Source organism: Acomys russatus, chromosome 3, assembly GCF_903995435.1.
Source record: "Acomys russatus chromosome 3, mAcoRus1.1, whole genome shotgun sequence".
Classification (NCBI taxonomy): domain Eukaryota; kingdom Metazoa; phylum Chordata; class Mammalia; order Rodentia; family Muridae; genus Acomys; species Acomys russatus.
The window spans coordinates 80546797-80568578 of record NC_067139.1 but is presented as its reverse complement, the minus strand read 5'-3'; the positions used below and the strand labels follow the sequence as shown (position 1 = coordinate 80568578).

At 37.2% G+C, this 21782-nt stretch overlaps 1 protein-coding gene across 1 annotated transcript; it reads left to right on the top strand.

Annotated features, from left to right (window-relative positions):
• Positions 1–2400: 2400 nt before the first annotated feature.
• Positions 2401–3372, top strand: LOC127186739 (olfactory receptor 4K5-like). The gene has a single exon (XM_051142977.1). It carries the CDS (start codon positions 2401–2403, stop codon positions 3370–3372), a length of 972 nt encoding a protein of 323 aa, XP_050998934.1.
• Positions 3373–21782: the final 18410 nt, after the last annotated feature.

Genomic DNA, 21782 nt, shown 5'->3' with positions numbered 1-21782 from the left:
TAAGGGAACTCTGAATGGGTTGAAAGATTATTCTGATTGTAGTCAAGGTATTTTTTAGGAATACAGGAAGTTTTTACATTCTCTATGAAAAACAATTCTGAAATAGTTCAGCTATCCTTTTGGTGCTTGCAAAGACATAGATTGAATAATTCATGGAGGAGCAAGTACAAAGTCCTTAGTTTGATCTTAAGAATCAAAATTCAAAAAATGAAAAAAAAAAAAAGTCAGTATGGTGTTTCACACTTTAATTCCAGTGATAGGGAGGCAGAACAAGATGGATCTCTGAGGCTTCATGATCAACCAGTATAGCCTACTCGGTGAGTTATAGGGCAGTGAGAAACACACACACACACACACACACACACACACACACACACACACACACACACACACACACACACGCTTGCACACACCAAAACTAACACTTACAGGAACCACTAGTCAGTGAGCAAAGATAAACTTTATAGGTAAATAAAATGGAAATGTGGGAAGTATTCATGAATAATCAAGTAAAAACACATTTGGATAAACTAAGTAATAATGTCATTTATGAGCCATTTGAAGTTAGTAATTGACAAATATGTTGAAAGAATAGGCCAGGAAAATTGGTATTAAGCATGTCTTCTTATTAGGAATCATCTAGCATGTATAAAACTCTTGGCACAACAGTTGGACATTTTTCTTATATCTCCTGTTATAGAATTTTTAATGTACTAAGAAGACTATTATAATACAATCATTCTTATAGTAGAATGCCATGCATTATCATACTTAAACTATGCTACTTTCTGTAAAGTAGGCACACATATTTTTTAACATAAAGAGTTAATGAAAGAAAAATATTAGCTTAAATTAACCAGCATTACTTTACATAACGAAATTACTATAAAGTTCCGTATACCCTTTAGAGAGTTAAATCAAAGGTACACTCAAGACTTTAGTAAAATTAGTGGTAGAACCTGACCATAGATACATGTTTTCTTTCTCATTCTAGAAAATGTCTTTGGGTTGTAAACCATTCCTCCCACCTTCTGGTCTTTCAGTCTTGTAGTTCTCCGGTCTTGTTATCATGGGTCGGCCTGTGAATGAACTGTTTATTTGTATGTAACTGATGAACCTGTTCAGAATATCAAAGTTTCTACTGATGTTGATGAAAGTTTTTAAAAATTTTTTATTATTAATTTATTCTTGTTACATATCAATGGTTATCCTGTCCCTTGTGTCCTCCCATTCTTCCCTCCCTCCCCCTTTCCCCTTATTCCCCTCCCCTATGACTGTTCCTGAGGGGGATTACCTCCCCCTGTATATGCTCATAGGGTATCAAGTCTCTTCTTGGTAACCCGCTGTCCTTCCTCTGAGTGCCACCAGGTCTCCCCCTCCAGGGGTCATGGTCAAATGTGAGGCACCAGAGTACGTGAGAAAGTCATATCACACTCTCCACTCCACTGTGGAGAATGTTCTGACCATTGGCTAGATCTGGGTAGGGGTTTGAAGTTTACTGCCTGTATTGTCCTTGGCTGGTGCCTTAGTTTGAGCGGGACCCCTGGGCCCAAATCTGCCTATCATAATGTTCTACTTGTAGGTTTTATTAGTTCATCAGAACATTCTCCACAGTTGAGTGGAGAGTGGGATATGACTTTCTCACATACTCTGGTGCCTCACATTTGACCATGTTCCCTGGAGGGGGAGACCTGGTGGCACTCAGAGGAAGGATAGCGGGTTACCAAGAAGAGACTTGATACCCTATGAGCATATACAGGGGGAGGAAATCCCCCTAAGGAACAGTCATAGGGGAGGGGAATAAGGGGAAAATGGGAGGGAGGGAAGAATGGGATAACCATTGTGATGTAACAAGAATAAATTAATAAAAAAAAATGAAAAAAAAAGAATTTTGAACAATGTATTTTTTTTTATCATATTCACTTCCTCCCCCAAGTCCTTCCAGATCTACTCTCCTTCCCTACCCACTTCTACCTTGTGCTCTTTTCTCTTCAACCCATCAAATCCAATTCACACCATCCACATATTCCTGAATATGTGTCCTTCCATTGGAGCATGATGCGCTTACTGGAGGCTACAAAGTTAAGGAAAGCTGACCTCATCCTTCCCTCATAGCAATTAATTGTCAATAGTGCCTTTATTATGTGTCGGATGTTATGCTCATCTCTCCTTTCTTGATAAAAATTTTAAGCATTATTTAGACACTCTCATAAGCTCCTTTGCTTAGATTTGTTGACATGGTTCTTTAAATGTTTGATATTTAAATTTGGTATTTAGTATGTATGATTTATGCTAGAAATCTCACAGCCCTTTGCATTAAAATATTATATTTAGAGTTCTAATCTCTCTTTATTTCCTCTTCTTTTAGGTTGCTTTGGTGCAAGTCTGTAACCTGAATTCATGGATAGGACCAATTATTCAGTGGTGTCTGAGTTTGTTTTGCTTGGACTGTCCAGTTCTCTGGAACTTCAGTTTTTCTTCTTTTTTTCCTTCTCTGCATTGTACATTGTCATCATATTAGGAAACCTTCTTGTCATCATAGCAGTGATTTCTGACAGCAGCCTGCACTCCCCCATGTATTTCCTCCTGGGCAACCTTTCTTTTTTTGACATTTGTCAGGCTTCCTTTGCCACCCCTAAAATGATTGCAGACTTTCTCAGTGATCACAAGACTATATCCTTCAATGGCTGCATAGCACAAATTTTTTTCATTCACCTCTTTACAGGAGGGGAGATGGTGATCCTGGTCTCCATGGCCTACGACAGATATGTGGCCATATGTAAACCTCTACATTATATGATCATCATGAACCAAAATACATGTGTTGTCTTCGTGGTAATCTCCTGGGCTGTGGGCTTGGTCCACACATTGAGCCAGTTATCATTTACTGTGAACCTTGCATTTTGTGGACCCAATGAAGTAGACAGCTTTTTTTGTGACCTTCCTCGAGTGGTCAAATTGGCCTGTATTGACTCCTACATTACTGAAATACTGATTGTGGTAAACAGTGGAATTCTCTCCTTAAGCACGTTCTCTCTCTTGGTGAGCTCCTATGTCATAATTCTTGTCACAGTTTGGTTCAAGTCTTCTGCTGCCATGGCCAAGGCATTTTCTACACTGGCTGCTCACATCATGGTAGTAGTATTATTCTTTGGACCTTGTATCTTCATCTATGTGTGGCCTTTTACTACCTATCCTGTGGATAAAATTCTTGCTATATTTTATACAGTTTTCACTCCCATCCTAAATCCCATTATTTATACACTAAGAAATAGAGATATGAAAGCTGTCATGGGAAAAATTGCAGCACATTACCTCAGACCACCTAAAATTTCTGAAATACAGTTAGTAGCAAGGATTTCCCTTTATTGAAATAAAACTCAAATTATTCAAATCACATGTCTACCTTTATATAGTTTCAAACCTAAACAGTGGCGTAAATAAGAAAGATAACAGAAAAGATTTATGACTATTAGCATGAGTTTCCTAGTTGTTACCTAAGCAAAAGTTAAGTGTCCCCTCCAAAGAAAATGGTAATGTACATTTGATTAATAATGGAAGAAATAAGGAAATTTCCAGAGTGTTATACATACATTGGTTTGGTAATAGGTAATTGTGAATATTATGCAAAAAGTTAATAAAGGCCCACTTCTTTGTAGGGGATAAATTTAGAAATTTTTATCTTATTAGTTTTTTTAGAGAAGTTTTTCTGTTTTTGAACATACAGTATATTTAAGACTCTAAGGCTTAATTTTCTAAAATTTAGTGGTTAATCAATCTACTGGTTTGTGATAAGTTTATGATAAGGGAAATGCTCCCAGAATAAGAATTAATCCTAAACCAAACAATTTTCCTGTAATCACACCTTGGTATATGGGATGTTACACAATCCAAAGCTTATATTTCAATTTTTCTTGTACTGGGCTCTTTAATAAGTTAGATTCTGTTTGCATTTTAAATTATAAGTGACAGGAAACTGTGGAGAATCTAGATTGCAATTTGCATATCTACTTTTAAGTCTTGAAACAAATAGATTTACAACTCTACATCTGGACTAAATATAATTTCTTAGGGAGAATTTAAAAATTAGCAAAAAGGCTAATGCTAAACATGTATCAATTTGGTGCTTCAGACCACACAGAAAATTTCTTTCCAAGGCTTCAGAAATAATCATAGGATTTATCAATGTTGATTTAAGTCATTTTTATATTTAATTTCCCAAATCTTTTAAATCATAAATGACAAATAGACTACCATGAGCACTAGTCTTTCTTTTGTGCATAGAATAAAACTAATAATGATTTTCTTTGTTGTTTAATTTTTCATCCTTGAAACTACAGTTAGCATTTTCCAAGACCAATAGGTACTAATTAAAGGGGTTAGTACTCCTGTAGTTAGAATTGGAAAATAAGAAAAAAAAAATGGGTTAGAGTACTCTAAATTTCTTCAATCCTTACAATTTTTTTACATGTTCTTATATTACTTGCAGTCAAACAAGTTGTATTTGAAGTTTCTTACTTATTTGCAAAAATCATGTATGTATGTATGTATGTATGTATGTATGTATGTATGCATGTATCGTATTGCATGGAAAATTGAATGCTACATACATTTCAAGTAATTTCTCCTAAACAATGTCTAAAATGCCCGAAACATCATTTTATGTAATTGAAGAACTTTTGTTTTGTCCTATTTGAGACAGGGTTTTTCTGTGTAGCTGTGGCTATCCTGGAACTTACTTCTATACCAGGCTGGCCTTGAACTCAGAGGTCCATCTGCCTCTGCCTCCTGACTGCTAGGATTAAAGGTGTGTGTCATCATGCCTGGCTGAGAACATTTTTTTAATTCTCAACTATTGCTATAATATTTTAGCGAAGTACTTAAACTTTTTTGTACTAATCCCTGCCAAGACTAACCAAGATAATTATTTTACTACATTGTTCACATTCATACAGAATCTCACCCTTGCTCAGGACTTCATCTTACCAGGATTGTTCTTTCCTTAGGCCTCTCCCACAGCACTGGATGATCTTTCTATGTTTTTTATATATTCTATCAGTTAATAGTTACTATGTTATTCTTACTTTATATTAAATAGTCCTGGTTTGATTAGCAATTGTGGGTTCTCTCTTTTGACTAGAGCATCTTATAAAATATGATATATATTATGAACAAAATCGGGGACTGGTTAAGCAAGGATTGATACTTCCACTATTTATACACAAAGATAAGTTTATCAGTGGCATATTTCAAAATATGAGAAAATAGAACATTTAGAGGTATGTTTAGTCATGTCATAAAACTAATGTTTCTTACATTATAAATCAAATACTTATTTTTATTTTGTGCATATTTACTAAAATTGCAAGTGGTTTATCTAATTTCATGAACATCTGAAATTTATTTTTGAAATGTCTTTATTTTTATTTTTTCTGTTTTTTTTGAGACAGGGGTTCTCTTGTGTAGCCTTGGGTGTATTGGACTTGCTCTGTAGTCCAGGTTGTCCTTGAACTCACAGAAATGCACCTGCCTCTGACTCCTTGAGTGCTGGGATTATAAATGTGGGTCACTGTGTCTGGCTTGGAATGTGGTTTTAAATCATTGTAGAGGGAGATCCAAGATGGCGGCGAGGAGAGTGGACCGCGTTTGGGGCTCCAGTGAACAATTCAGGGAATTGCACAGATTTCTGAGCCAGGAACACGGAGGTCCGAACATCAAGGCAGCGGGAGTGCTCCACGATTCGGAGGGACCAGGGTGCGGAGGATCTGCGTGCCCCTGCACACAGGAGGAGGGTGGATTTTCTCTGATTGGAGTGGCAGCGGCAGAGGCAGCAGCACCAGCAGCACCAGCGGCGGTGGTGGAGGTTTGCAGCTCATAGCCTTCGAGTAGAGGCGATTGGTGTGGTGGCTGGGAGTGGTGGTGTGGTGGGAGTTGCTGAGGGAAAGGGGACTTGGGGCAGGATTTGGGTCGCATGGAGCCTTCGGACCCAGACTGGACTCGGTGGATAGTTCGGCCCCAGAGTCCCGGGTACTGGCCCAGCCCAGAAAGCAATTCTGCCGGAGGCACTAACTCAGCGTGGCCACAGCTCCCCTGCTGTGGCACAGGCTTAGTGGAGCGCACAGCTCCACACTAGGCAGCACCTCAGCTCAGCGGCAGCTCCCCTGTGGTGACACAGTCTGGGCGGAGCACTTGGTTCCACCACTGGCGCTAACTCAGAGCAGCCGCAGTTCTCCTGCTGTGGTGCAGGCTTGGTGGAGCACTCAGTTCTGTTCTAGGCACCACCGCAGCTCAGCGGCAGCTCCCCTGTGGTGACACAGTCTGGGTGGAGCACTTGGTTCCACCACTGGCGCTAACTCAGAGCAGCCGCAGTTCTCCTGTTGTGGCACAGGCTGGACAGAGCGCTCGGTTCCACCAGCTCTAAGACTTCTGGTTGGACATAGTGTGCAGTTTGAATCCAGAATTCCTGGCTGAGATTGGTGGACAGTTCGGGGCCCTGAGTCAATAACTGACCACAGCACGCACTTTGGGCCAAAAGGCCCTAGTGGAGCTTGGTGCGTAGTCCCAGCCCAAAAATTCTGGCTGGACCCTGTGTGCATTTTGGGCCCAGAATCCCTAGCTGAGCTTGGCAGACGGTTCAGGCCCTGAGAATCTAGCTGAGTTCAGCCCGTGGTTTGGGCCCAGTTGTTCCTGGCTGACTTGGCAGGGAACACAGAAGGCTGTGGATACCTTGGCCTGACCCAACGCTCATTCAGAGACCCAGAACAATTGCAGGATCCACAGCACAGGGGGGCTGAATATCACTGGCTATGAGAGACCAGAACAACAGGGCTAACCTCCTAACATCCATACCAGTGAAGCTTTGAGCTTCCAGCCTAGGGAAATCGTGAGAAAACAAGTGAATCTATCGTCAGACTCCCTCCATCCAACTCTGGAAGCTACCCAACAAAAACAAAGACGGCAAGATGTCTAAAGGACAGCGAAAAAGCATACGCAAAAAACCCCAAAACAACATGGCGTCTCCAGTTTCCAGCTATCCCAAAGAAAACCACACAGAGAACTCAAATACAACGGAAATACAAGAAAATGACCTCAAATCTTTAGTAATGAGGATGATAATGGAGGAAACAAGTAAAATTCACAATCAAATGCAGGAAGACGCAGACAAACAGGTGAGAGACATAAAAGAAGCACATAGAGTGGAACTGGAAAAATTGCAGGAAAATGCAAACAACCAGATGAAAGAAATAAATAAAATGGTTCAAGCTCTGAAGACCTATAAAGAGGCAATGGAAGAAACTCAGAAATATACAAAAAACCAGATGAAAGAAATAAAAAAATCAGTTCAAGATCTGAAAATGAAAATGGATTCAATGATAAACACACAGACAGAAGAAAAACGAGAACGTGAGACCTCAGAGAAGAAGGCGAGCAACACAAAGGTGAGCTTTTCTAACAGAATCCAAGAGATGGAAGAACGAATCTCAGGTCTAGAAGATACAATCACAGATCTTGAAGCAACCATTAAAGAAAATGCCAAATCTGGAAAACTCCTGAAACAAAACACAAAAAATCCAAGAAATTAAGGTCACCATGAAAAGAAGAAATTTGAAGATAATAGGCATTGAAGAAAGAGAAGACATCAGACTCCAGGGCCCAGAAACTATTCTCAACAAAATCATAGAAGAAAATTTCCCCAATCTAAAGAAAGAAATGCCTATAAACATACAAGAGGCCTACAGAACACCAAATAGAATTGACCAGAAAAGAAAAACTGCCCGCCACATAATAATCAAAACACAAAACATGCAGAACAAGGAAAAAATATTAAAAGCTGCAAGGGAAAAGGCCAAATAACATTTAATGGTAAACATATCAGAATTACACCTGATTTCTCAGCAGAGACCATAAAAGCCAGAAGGGCCTGACAGAGATCCTGCAAACCCTAAGAGACCACAGATGCCAGGCCAGACTACTTTACCCAACAAAATTATCAATAACCATTGATGGAGAAAACAAAATATTCCATGACAAAAACAAATTCAAACAGTACCTATCCACAAATCCAGCTTTACAGAAGGTACTAGAAGGAAAACTCCATCGCAAAGGGTCAAGCTACAACCAAAACTACCCAGGAAATAGATAACTATCCCATGGCAAATACACAACTACACAAACGCTCGACTGGAAACAACATCAAAATTAAGACTCTTAACAGTCACTGCTCATTAATATCTCTCAACATCAATGGCCTCAATTCTCCAATAAAAAGACACAGACTAACTGAATGGGTACATAAACAAGATCCAACATTCTTCTGCATTCAAGAAACACATCTCACCCATAATGAAAGGCATCACCTCAGGGTAAAAGGTTGGAAAAAATATTGCAAGCAAATGGTCACAAGAAGCAAGCAGGCGTAGCCATTTTAGTATCGAACAAAATAGACTTTCAACCAAAATTAATCAAAAGGTATGAGGAAGGACACTTCATAGTCATCAAAGGTAAAGTCAACCAAGATGACATCACAATTCTGAACATCTATGCTCCCAATACAAGGGCACCCACATTTGTAAAAGATCTCCTAAAAAAGCTTAAACCACACATCGATCCCCACACAATAATAGTGGGAGACTTCAACACCCCACTCTCACTGAAGGATAAGTCATTGAAACAGAAACTAAGCCGAGAAATAACATCATTAACCAATGCCATGGTCAAATGGATCTAAGAGATATCTATAGAACCTTTCACCCAAACAAGAAAGAATACACCTTCTTCTCTGCAACCCATGGAACCTTCTCCAAAATTGATCACATCGTAGGTCACAAAGCAAGCCTCAATAGATACAAGAGGATTGAAATAATACCTTGTATCCTATCAGATCACCATGCTCTTGGCTGCAATTCAACAACAACAGAAATAACAAAAAGCCTACACGTTCGTGGAAACTAAACAACTCTCTGCTAAATGACACCTGGGTCAGGGAAGAAATAAAGAAAGAAATCAAGGAGTTTCTGAAATTCAATGAAAATGAAGAAACAACATACCCAAATTTGTGGGATACATTGAAAGCAGTGCTAAGAGGAAAATTCATAGCACTAAGTGCCTTTAAAAGAAATTGGAACATCGCACATAAGCATCTTAACAACACAACTGGAAGCCCTAGAAAAAAAAGAAGCAGAAACACCCAAGAAGAGTAGACGCCTGGAAATAATCAAATTCAGGGCTGAAATTAACAAATTAGAAACTAAGAAAACAGTCCAAAGAATCAACAAAACCAAAAGCTGGTTCTTTGAGAAAATCAACAAGATAGACAGACCATTAGCCAAACTAACTAAAAGGCAGAGAGACAGTATTGAAATCAACAAAATCAGAAATGAAAAGGGAGACATAACAACAGACACTGAAGAAATTCAAAGAATCATAAGATCCTACTTTGAAGGCATATATGCCACAAAATTTGAAAATCTAAGGGAAATGGACGATTTTCTTGATCAATTTCACTTGGCAACGTTGAATGAAAAACAGATAAACAAGCTAAATAGTCCCATTTCCCCTACAGAAATAGAAGCAATCATCGATGGTCTCCCAACCAAAAAAAGCCCAGGGCCAGATGGTTTCAGTGCAGAATTCTACCAGACCTTCAAAGGCAAGCTAATACCGATACTATTCAAGCTACTCCAAAAGATAGAAATGGATGGAAAATTACCAAATTCGTTCTATGAGGCCATAGTCTCATTGATACCTAAACCTCACAAAGACTCGACAAAGAAAGAGAATTTCAGACCAATTTCTCTTATGAACATAGATGCAAAAATACTAAATAAAATACTTGCAAAACGAATACAGGAACACATCAAAGATATCATTCATCATGACCAAGTAGGCTTCATTCCAGGCATGCAGGGATGGTTCAATATACGGAAATCCATCAATGTAATCCACCATATAAAGAAACTGAAAATAAAAAACCACACGATCATCTCCTTGGATGCAGAGAAAGCATTTGATAAAATTCAACACCCATTCATGTTTAAAGTTTTAGAGAGATCAGGGATACAAGGCACTTTCCTCAACATAATAAAGGCTATATACAGCAAAACCAATAGCCAAAATCAAAGTAAATGGTTAGATACTCAAGGAAATTCCTCTAAAATCGGGAACAAGGCAAGGCTGCCCACTCTCTCCATATCTCTTCAATAGAGTACTCGAAGTTCTAGCCAGAGCGATAAGACAACAAAAGGAGATCAAGGGTATCCAAATGGGAAAGGATGAAGTCAAATTATCCCTATTTGCAGATGATATGATAGTGTACATAAGTGACCCTCAAAATTCCACCAGAGAACTCCTACAGCTGATAAACACCTTCAGCAAATTGGCTGGATACAAAATTAACTCAAAAAAGTCTGTAGCCTTCCTCTACACAAATGACAAGCTTGCAGAGGAAGAAATTAGGAAAACCACACCCTTCACATTAGCCACAAGCAGTATAAAATATCTGGGAGTTACCCTAACTAAGCAAGTGAAGGACTTGTATGAAAAAGATTTCAAAACTCTGAAGAAAGAGATTGAAGATGACCTGAGAAGATGGCATGATCTTCTTTGCTCATGGATCAGGAGAATTAACATAGTAAAAATGGCCATCCTACCAAAAGCAATCTACAGATTCAAAGCAATCCCTACCAAAATACCTACACAATTTTTTAAAGACATTGAAAGTTCAATTCTGAACTTCATATGGAAAAACAAAAAACCCAGAATAGCTAAAACAATCTTGTACAATAAAAGGTGCTCCGGAGGAATCTCCATACCTGATCTCAAACTGTACTATAAAGCAATAGTACTTAAAACAGCATGGTACTGGCACAGCAACAGGCTGGTTGATCAGTGGAATCGAATCGAAGACCCAGATATGAATGCACACACATATGGTCACTTGATTTTTGACAAAGAAGCCAAATCCATTCAATGGAAAAAGGATAGCATCTTCAACAAATGGTGCTGGTCTAACTGGAGGTCTATGTGTAAAAAAATAAAACTGGACCCATATTTGTCACCTTGCACAAAACTCAAATCCAAGTGGATTAAAGACCTCAACATAAAACCAGAAACACTAAGCCACTTAGAGGAAAAAGTGGGAAAGAGCCTGGAACATATTGGCACAGGAGACAACTTCCTGAACAGAACACCAATGGCCCAGGCCTTAATGTCAACCATTAATAAATGGGATCTCATGAGGCTGAGAAGCTTCTGTAAGGCAGGAGACACTGTCAAGAGAACATAGGGACAGCCTACAGACTGGGAAAAAATCTTCACCAACCCTACATCTGACAAAGGTCTAATATCCAAAATATATAAAGAACTCAAGAAATTAAACAGCACCAAACTGAATAACCCAATTGAGAAATGGGGCTTGGAACTAAACAGAGAAATCTCAACAGAGGAGTATCAAATGGCTGAGAAACACTTAAAGAAATGCTCAACCTCCTTAGTCATCAGGGAAATGCAAATCAAAACAACTCTGAGTTCCATCTTACACCCTCAGAATGGCTAAGATCAAAAACTCAAGCGACACCACATGCTGGCGAGGATGTGGGGAGAGAGGAACACTCCTTCATTGCTGGTGGGAATGCAAACTAGTACAGCCACTTTGGAAATCTATCTGGTGCTATCTCAGAAAAATGGGAATAGGGCTTCCTCAAGACCCAGCTATTCCACTCCTTGGAATATACCCAGAAGATGCTCCAGCACACAACAAGAAAATTTGCTCAACCATGTTCATAGCAGCCTTATTCATAATAGCCAGAACATGGAAACAGCTTAAGTGTCCCTCAGTAGAAGAGTGGGTAAAGAAATTATGGTACATATACACTATAGAATACTACTCAGCTATTAAAAACAAGGAATTCCCGAAATTTGTGCGTAAATGAATTGAGCTAGAAATGATCATAATGAGTGAGTTCACCCAGAAGCAGAAAGACTTAAATGGTATATACTCACTTATATCTGCATAGTAGCCCAAGTGGCATGTCCCACGAAAGCCTTCACTTACCAGGAAACTGAGGCAGAGGGGGAGGGCATCCTATTGGGACTCTAAATGAGAAAAGCATAGGAGAATAGCAAAGTAGAAGGATCCAGAGGGTCCTAGAAATCTACAAGTAGAACAACATGATAGGCAGATTTGGGCCTAGGGGTCCCGCTCAAACTAAGGCACCAGCCAAGGACAATACAGGAGGTAAACTTTAAACCCCTTCCCAGATCTAGCCAATGGTCAGAATATTCTCCACAGTTGAGTGGAGAGTGTGATATGACTTTCTCACGTACTCTGTTGCCTCACAGTTGACCATGTCCCCTGGATGGGGAGACCTGGTGGCACTCAGAGGAAGGACAGCAGGTTGCCAAGAAGAGACTTGATACCCTATGAGAATATACAGGGGGAGGTAATCTTCCTTAGGAACAGTCATAGGGAAGGGAATAATGGGAAAATGGGGGGGGGGAGGATACAAGGAATCGGATAAACATTGAGATGTAACAAGAATAAATTAATTAAAAAAAAAGAAAAAAAATCATTGTAGATATGGAGGAACTAAAAATTGATAGTAAGCTGGGCACAGTGGGTCTGTGTGAGTTTGAGACCAGCCTGTACTACAAAGTGAGTCCAGGACAACCAAGGCTACAGTCAGAGAGACAGAGAGGTGGGGGAACATGTCTATAAATGTACCCTCCTCTCAAAAAAAAAGAAAAGAATTGATATTAACTGGGAGAGGGAGAATCAGTCATCTACGAAGGTGCAGAACTTTATGGGCTGACCACATTTCAGTGGAAACCCACACAGTCAAGAGTATATGAGTAGCACCAACTATACTGTGTACTTGTGTGTGTATTTTCTATTTTCAAATGATATGATAATCTTTATTCACAAATATAAATGTTTTCAAAATTGAATGATATGTGCAATAACTATTTTCTATTTAATAAGAATGTACTTTGTTCACTTTAATAACAACGGTTATAAAAATCAAATTTTCTTTCACTCCTACATTTCTAGAGGTTAAAATAAAAACTGATTTCTTCCTGCACTTAATTCCTTTTTGGAGGAGAGTCCATATGCATCTACTTTATTAAAACAGATGATCTCTGACTATATTGAAATTTTTTATACTTTTCCGCTTTTACTTAAAATAGATTTTTCTTATACAATGTATCCTGATGACAGTCTCCTCTCCCCTGACTCTTCCTAGTTTTTTCCCATCTACCCTCCTACCTGGTTTCTCTCCTTTTATATCACTCTCTGTGTGTTTTAAATTAAAAAAAAAAAACTGGATAAGTAGATCTATACAAAGCTGGTTAAGATGATATGCCCAAAAAGGTTTGAATAAAAGTTTCAAAGAACTAACAAAAATAAGATGTTTTAAAAGTCTTTGAGATGCCACATTCAACATCTCCACCTACCCAGCTACTGAACTTTCTTCTTCAGACTCATTGACTTTGTCTGAGCCTTTCTTCTACTTATCCTCCCAGCTGCTTAGCTCTAGCCCAGACTGATGCAGTACCCTGGCTCATTCTGGTCATCCATGACCTTGTCTCAGCAATCTGTTGGATACTCTCATGGCATCATGGAAATTGTTTATATGGAATGAAGTCAGGTGGACAGAAAGGACGGGACATGTGTAAAGGTTGTATGTCCTGGTGTAAGCCTGGACTGTGTGGGTCGATATGGTTGGGAATATAGGTGGAATTGGCAATGGAGGGGCCCATGGTTTATGGGACAGGCTATGTGTGTCATGGTATACGCCCAAAGGACTCAACATTTTATTCCATAGATATTTGTACAGCAAAGTTCACTGCTGTCCTATTCACAAGACTGAAGAAATAGAAATAACATAAATGATATTCAATGATCAAATGGATAATAAATGTATGGTGCTATACACTATGAAATGCTATTTTGGTGTAAAGAAATAGGAAATCATAAACATTTTAGGTAAATGGATGGAACTAGAAAAGATCATATTGAATGAAGTAACATAGACTTGGAAAGGTGACTATTGCTGTTGACATTGGTTGTCACCCAGAAGACATCATGTATTTCAGGTGCAAAACCCAGAGGATCCAGAACTAGAACTGACCTGACTTGCCTTCTCACTGAAGCCTAGCTTTCACAGTATTAGAAGTTACCATACAACCTTCCAAAGGAAGGAAGTAACCAGTAGTCTTAACTATGATGCCTGTGAGCCACAAGGATCTTCATGCATAATAATAATGTACAGGTACAGTAATGGCATGCGTATTTTGGTGCATAATTTGGTGCAACAACAGCTCTTTAACTGAACTTAATGCCACTCACAAAGGGGGAATGAAGCCTGGCATGCCAGGCCTTGTAAAGTCATACAGAACTTGGAGAAGAACCAACAGCCATTACTTTACTATACCAGAACAAACCCTAACTATATTCTAAATATTTGTCATAACCCACAGATAAGTGTATTTCCCATACCTCAAGGAAGCTTTTCTTTGCAATGGACAAAGAACATTGCAGAAAACCACAACCAGTCAAAAATCAAAACTGTGCAGCCTAATCCCAAGGGATACAACCTCAAAATAATTCTTAAATCTAATGCTCAATGACCATTGCTGAAGATGGAGTGGAAAGTTTTTAAGAGCCATAATGTCAAGTAGTTTGCTATAGATTTTGCCTCTTGGTCATGTCAGAGCTACATCCATACATTTTACCAGCACACTTGGATAGATATCAAGAGATCTGGTAACGTAGGTTGGGAAGCATCCAAGAGACCACAACCCTATACAAACACCTATAGGCAACTAAGGCATACTAAGAATTGCAGAAGTGGTCTTTTTCAGGGAAGAATACATCAATAGTTTGTGTGTACATTCCTAAATATGCATACGTATTTGCATATATAAAATATTTGCATTTAGCAACAGATTAATGGAAAAATGAATTTCATGAATTTGAAAGAGAACAAAAAGCAATATATGGAGGTTTGTAGATGGAGAAGATAAAAGGGTTAATTTATGTAATTGAAATCTCTAAAAATAAAAGTATATGTCCAGAAATGTAATAAATGAGTTATAATGCACTTTTATTTTTAATTTTTGAGAAAATTTAGTAATGATTCCCATAGTGATTTCACAAGTTTACATTTCTACTATCACCACATGTTTGCCGGCATTAGTTTTGGTTTGTTTTGTTTTGTTTTTTGAAAGCAGTTTAATTATACATGCATTTAACAAAACATCAGCAATCAATTTTCAGAGGCATGTTAAAGGTGAATCTATCACAGTCCTTTTTTTGGCATATACATTTATATTATTACACTTAAATAAAATTAACTACATACAGCAAGAAGACCTACAAAACCATCAAGAATTATATAAATGTTACATTCATGGTGTTTTGGCTAATTGTATTTGGAACCTAGCATAAAACATATTTCCTATCTCAGTGAGTCTAAAATTCTGAATGTAAATCAATATCTATCATATTTCATCTCTATCAACTTAAAATATCTATCTAGACCTAAAAACATCTTATCCCATAGACAACTAAGGTTAATTAAAAAGACTAAAGTATCTGCTCTTCAACCTCATCAGAACCTTGAGAGGGAATAAAACTTAATTCTGTGAGTAAACTGAAAGTGCACATTAGTAGCATCAAAATCAAAATAAAAAAAAAATGGCAGAGACAGTTTCCTGCCTGAACAGTCACCCAAAACTCTCTATGACGGTGGAACATCATCTTCAATATTCGGACCCAATATATCAGACAGACATATTTGGAATCTGAAATACAGAATGATTCCATGGCTTGTCAGATGTCACACTTGTAATAGCTGACCTTGCCAGGTTTGACACCTGCACCAGTCCATTTAAACATACACAGCCCATTTTTAATTGGGTTATTAATTTTTGATCTTAGACCTGAGCTGTTGGTGTTCTGTTGAGAAAGTTGTCTCCTGTACCAATGAGTTCAAGGCTATTGTCCACTGTTTTCTATTAGATTTAGTGTATCTGGTTTTATGTTGAGGTCTCTGATCCACTTGGATTTGAATTTTGTGCAAGATGAAAAATATGGATCTATTTGCATTTTCCTATATGTGAACTTCCAGCTAGACCAGCACCATTTGTTGAAGATGCTTTCTTTTCTCCATTGTTTGGTTTTAACTTCTTTCTCAAAATCAGATGTTCCTAGGTGTATGGGTTTATTTCTTGGTCTGCGTTTCAATACCACTGTTCAACCTGTCTGCTTTTATAACAATATCATGCAGTTTTTATTACTATTGCTCTGTATTACAGCTTGAAATCAGGGATGGTGATACCTCCAGAAGTTCTTTTATTGTACAGAATTATTTTCGCTATCCTGAGTTTTTATTTTTCCATCTGGAATTGAAGATTGATCTTTCAAGGTCTGTCAAGAATTGTGTTAGTATTTTCATAGTAATTGCATCAAATTTGTATATAGCTTTTGGCAAAATGGCCATTTTTACTATTTTAATCCTACTGATCCATGAGCATGGGACATCTTTCCATCTTCTGATATCTTCTTAAATTTCTTTCTACAAAGACTTGAAGTCCCTGTCATACAAGTCTTTCTCTTGCTTGGTTAGAATTACACAAAAATATTTTATATTATTTGTGGCTATTATAAAGGTTGATGTTTCCTAATTTCTTTCTCGGACTATTTATTGTGTATATAATGGAGGGCTACTTATTTTTCTTGAGTTAATTTTTTATCCAGCTACTTTGCTGAAGGTGTTTACCAGCTGTAGGCATTCCCTGGTAAAGTTTTGGGGGCAATAATTTAACTTCTCCTTTTTCAATTTGTGTTCTCTTGATCTCCTTTAGTTGTCTTATTACTCTAGCTAAGACTTCAAGAATTATACCAAGTAGATACAGAGATAGCTGACAGCCTTGTTTTTTGCCTGATTTTATTGGAATTGTTTATATTTCTCTAATTTTAGTTTTTTGTTGCATGTCATCTTAATGTATATTGTGTTTAAATATATGCTTTGTATCCCTGAACTCTCCAAGACTTTTAACATGAAGGGGTGTGGATTTTGTCAAGATATTTTCAGCATCTAATAGATGCTAATGTGGTTTTTATCTTTCAGTTTGTTTAAATGGCAGATTACATTGATGAAGTGTCATAGGTTGAACTCTATTCTTTATCTTTAAAATATATAAGCATTTATTGAAACTGAACTATTTATTGTTTTAAAATACATAACTCCTGATGACTTTTAGTTTTTAATAGCAATTTAATTTTTTTCAATTTTTATGTCTCGTATGTGTGACTTTTTGAGATACTTAAATTTTATCATTTATGTCTATTGTGAATCTTATCTGGTTTCCATTATTTGCTTATTTGAGGTATATAGATATTTTATTTAATAAGTACATTTATTTTATGATTGTAGTCCATACTCAATATCAAATATTCAAGATAGAAGAAAATAAGGAATACAATTTAATGTGATAAATCCTGAATTTAGCACTGTACTTTGCCATTATTGAATTAGAATGTATACTGTTTAGAATGTGCATTGATTCAGTAAATAAATTAATTGTTTCATAAGTGTGTTTATTTTTGTTTAGAAAAGTTCAAATTTAATTACACGATTTTCCACAACAAATTCTATTTTTAATTTTTTATTGTTTTTGTTTTTTTGGTTTTTTTTTTTGTTGTTTTGTTTTGCTTTGGTTCAGTGATCATTTCAGACATTGACTTTTTTATGTTTTATTAATTTATTCATATTACATCTCAATTGTTATCCCATCCCTTGTATCCTCCCATTCCTCCCTCTCTCCCATTTTCCCTTTATTCCCTTCCCCTATGACTGTGACTGGGGGGGATCTCCTCTCCCTGTATATGCTTGTAGGGTATGAAGTCTCTTCTTGGTAGCCTGCTATCCTTCCTCTGAGTGCCGCTAAGCCTCCCCATCCAGGGGACATGGTCAAATATCGGGGACCAGAGTTTGTGTGAAAGTCAGACCATACTCTCCACTCAACTGCAGAGAATGTCTTGTCCATTGGCTAGATGTGGGTAGGGATTCGAAGTTTACTGCATCTATTGTCTTAGTTTGAGCAGGAACCCTGGGCTCAGATCTGCCCATCATAATGTTCTTCCTGTAGGTTTCTAGGACCCTCTGGATCCTTCTATTTCCCCATTCTCCCATGATTCTCTCACCTAAAGTCCCAATAGGATGTCCTCCCCTCTGTCCCACTTTCCTGGTAAGTGAAGACCTTCATGGGACATGTCCCTTGGGCTAGTGTCCAGATATAAGTGAGTGTATACCATTTGACTCATTCTGCTTCTGGGTTAACTCACTCATTATGACAATTTCTAGTTCAATCCATTTGTCCGCAAATTTTGGTATTTCCTTGTTTTTAATAGCTGAGTAGTAGTCCATAGTGTAAATGTACCAGTTTCTTTATCAATTCTTCTACTTAGGCTGTTTCCATGTTCTGGCTATTATGAATAAGGCTGCTATGAACATGGTTGAGCAAATGTTCTTGTTGTGTGCTGGAGCATCTTCTGGGTATATTTCAAGGAGTGGAATAGCTGGGTCTTGAGGAAGCCTTATTCCCAGTTTTTGAGATAGCGCCAGATAGATTTCCAAAGTGCATTCTTACCAGCAACGAAGGACTGTTCCTCTCTCTCCACATCCTTGAGAGCATGTGGTGTCACTTGAATTTTTGATCTTGACCATTCTGATGGTTGTAAGATGGAATCTCAGAGTTGTTTTGATTTGTTCCCTGATGACTAAGGAGGTTGATCATTTCTTTAAGTGTTTCTCATCCATTTGATATTCCTCCATTGAGAATTCTCTATTTAGTTCTGAGCCCCATTTCTCAATTGGGTTATTTGGCTTGGTGGTGTTTAATTTCTTGACTTCTTTATATGTTTTGGATATTAGACCTTTTTCAGATGTAGAGTTGGTGAAGATCTTTTCCCAGTGTGTAGGCTATTGCTAAAACAATCTTGTACAATAAAAGGTCCTCCAGAGGAATCTCCATACCTTATCTCAAGCTGTACTATAAAGCAACAGTAATAAAAAACAGCATGGTACTGGCACAGCAACAGGCTGGTTGATCAGTGGAATTGAATCGAAGACCCAGATATGAATCCACACACATATGGTCACTTGATTTTTGACAAAGAAGCCAAATCCATTCAATGGAAAAAGGATAGCATCTTCAACAAATGGTGCTGGTCTAACTGGAGGTCTATGTGTAAAAAAATGCAACTGGACTCATATTTTTCACCTTGCACAAAACTCAAATCCAAGTGGATCAAAGACCTCAACATAAAACCAGAGACACTAAGTCACTTAGAAAAAAAAGTGGGGAAGAGCCTGGAACATATTGGCACAGGAGACAACTTCCTGAACAGAACACCAACAGCCCAGGCCTTAAGGTCAACCATTAATAAATGGGACCTCATGAGGCTGAGAAGCTTTTGTAAGGCAGGCGACACTGTCATCAAAATAATTTATTTTTAAACACATTGGCAAATTTTTTTCAGACAAAAATCTCAGAAAATTAACTGATACTTTAGGAACAAGGGAGCATGAAATGGCCAAGATCATGTTTGTTTCTTATATAACATGTCTTGTGGTAGGTTCATTCTGAGATATTTTAATATTTTTCTTAATGGCATTTATGTGTGTGTATATTCATGAAATAATTGTAAATATATCTAGTGGTAGAAGATATTATTTTCAATTTTATTACTTAAAAATAAACATAAAATATACATCATAATTGGAGATTTGTAAAACTCATATAAAACACACCCACTGGAAAAAAAACCTGATTGGTATACAGAGGAAAAATGAAAAGTCTAAAATACTTGAGGAACCATTTTTAAAGGGAGGATGGTTTGGGATTTCTAATATAGATGATAGAACCAGACAATACATTTAATTTTTTAAAGTAGTGACCTTCTTTGTGTTGACAGACAATACCATAAAGCAACTATGGTCACTTAGTGACAGCAAGTTAGAGGGTGAGGAAAAACCACTTGTCTGAATGGGTCTGTTAATATCACACAATCTCTAGATTTCACATGTATCAATTATCCGATTCTAATAACCTGAATAAAGTTACAACAGTTTTATTCACACCAAAGTTATTACAGGAAGCACAATCACTCTTGTTTAACGATTACCATATGTCTCTGGAGGCAGACCTCTTCCCCAATAAAAGCTACTTCCTGGGATGAGCCTACTAAGCTCTGTATTACACTGCTATAGGTTGTTGTAGTTGTGTGGCTGATAGCAAGAAGAGCAGAGCCAAGTCAAAGTTATATTACAGATATTTTCAATATGAAGACTCATAGAAGAAGATGAGATGATTACATACAAATGTCAGAATACTAAGTTTGATGAAAGTAAAGGAAAAGTAAGGGAAATCACTAAAACTGTAAGTATTAAACACGGACTATGAGTATATTGTTTACAAATATAATTGACGTGTTTTAAATGCAAAGATCAGAAACTGAAAGATGGTAAAGAACTTGTTGACTCAGTCTGGTGGATAATTCCATCGAGCATAGGAGAATTCTCTTGTTTCACTTCTCTGTGGAGACTTCAATTGTACTGGTTTTGGGTAATCCTGAGAGCACTTATATCAGAATCTGTTAAACACGGGAAACTGTGTTACAACCATTACCTGCTCCTGTACAACTTTTTTTATGCTTTCTATTTACAGCATATTTATTCATTCAATAAACAAATGCTTATCAACTATTAAAAATTTCCTGTAATAAAGAATGGAGTTAATAATAAAGTAATAGCAACTTTTGCTTGAAGGCTTATAATGAGCATTGAGACAAATATTATGAGGTAATAAAGAAAAAAATCCACTTGTGCATACCTATTGTTTCAGAATGTGACTGACACAGTTTTTAGGTGATGCTGAAATAATAAAGATTTTTATGTAGCTATTGATATTTCACCAAAATTGTTCTCCTATGAGATATTTAGAAATCTGAAAATATTTTTTCTGAGGTACAGCAGCAGTAGAATATTAATTAACAGAAGTTTACAAGTATATAGGGACATAAATTTTACATGGTGCCATACTACAACTTTGTTTGTCCTTAGATTTCTAGAAATAAAAATAATTTGAGGGGCCCTCAGTTTTTTGCTCAATCACATAGCTTGCAAATGGCCAATTTTATTAATCTTCTATCTTAGTTATTAGAAAAAATGAGATATAACATTGAATCTGAAACATTCTTATTAAATTTTAAAATTATGGGAGGTTGTGGACAGGTTTTTCCAATTATTTACTATATTTATAACTATGAATACTAAAACCACTATCAATTAGATACCAAGGAAATAAAACTTTAACATTTAAATGAGTCTTTTAAAAATGTTTTAAAATAAGTAGGATTATATCACTTCTCCCTTCCTTTTCTCTTTCCAGCTTCTCAAAGACACCCTTGTGAAACCCATCCAATATTACCTTACCACTTTTAACTTGGCACCTTCTTCTTTTTTGATTATTGTTACATAAAACACAACACTGCACACACACATACACACACACACGGACACATGGACACACACATGGATGCATGTGTGTATTTGCCCAAATGTATATAAATGCAGCCTTTTGAGTTCATTTTTGTTTTTTGTATATATGGTTTCAAGGCTTAGCATTCTTCACTGGTTGAGTCTAGAAAAAAAAAGACAGCAAATCATTAACATGTAAGCATGTAGCATTATTTTTTCCTTCTTCCTGCTGCTCTT

Coding starts and splice junctions, on each gene's coding strand:
- LOC127186739 (XM_051142977.1), top strand. CDS start 2,401: ATGGATAGGACCAATTATTCAGTGGTGTCTGAGTTTGTTTTGCTTGGA.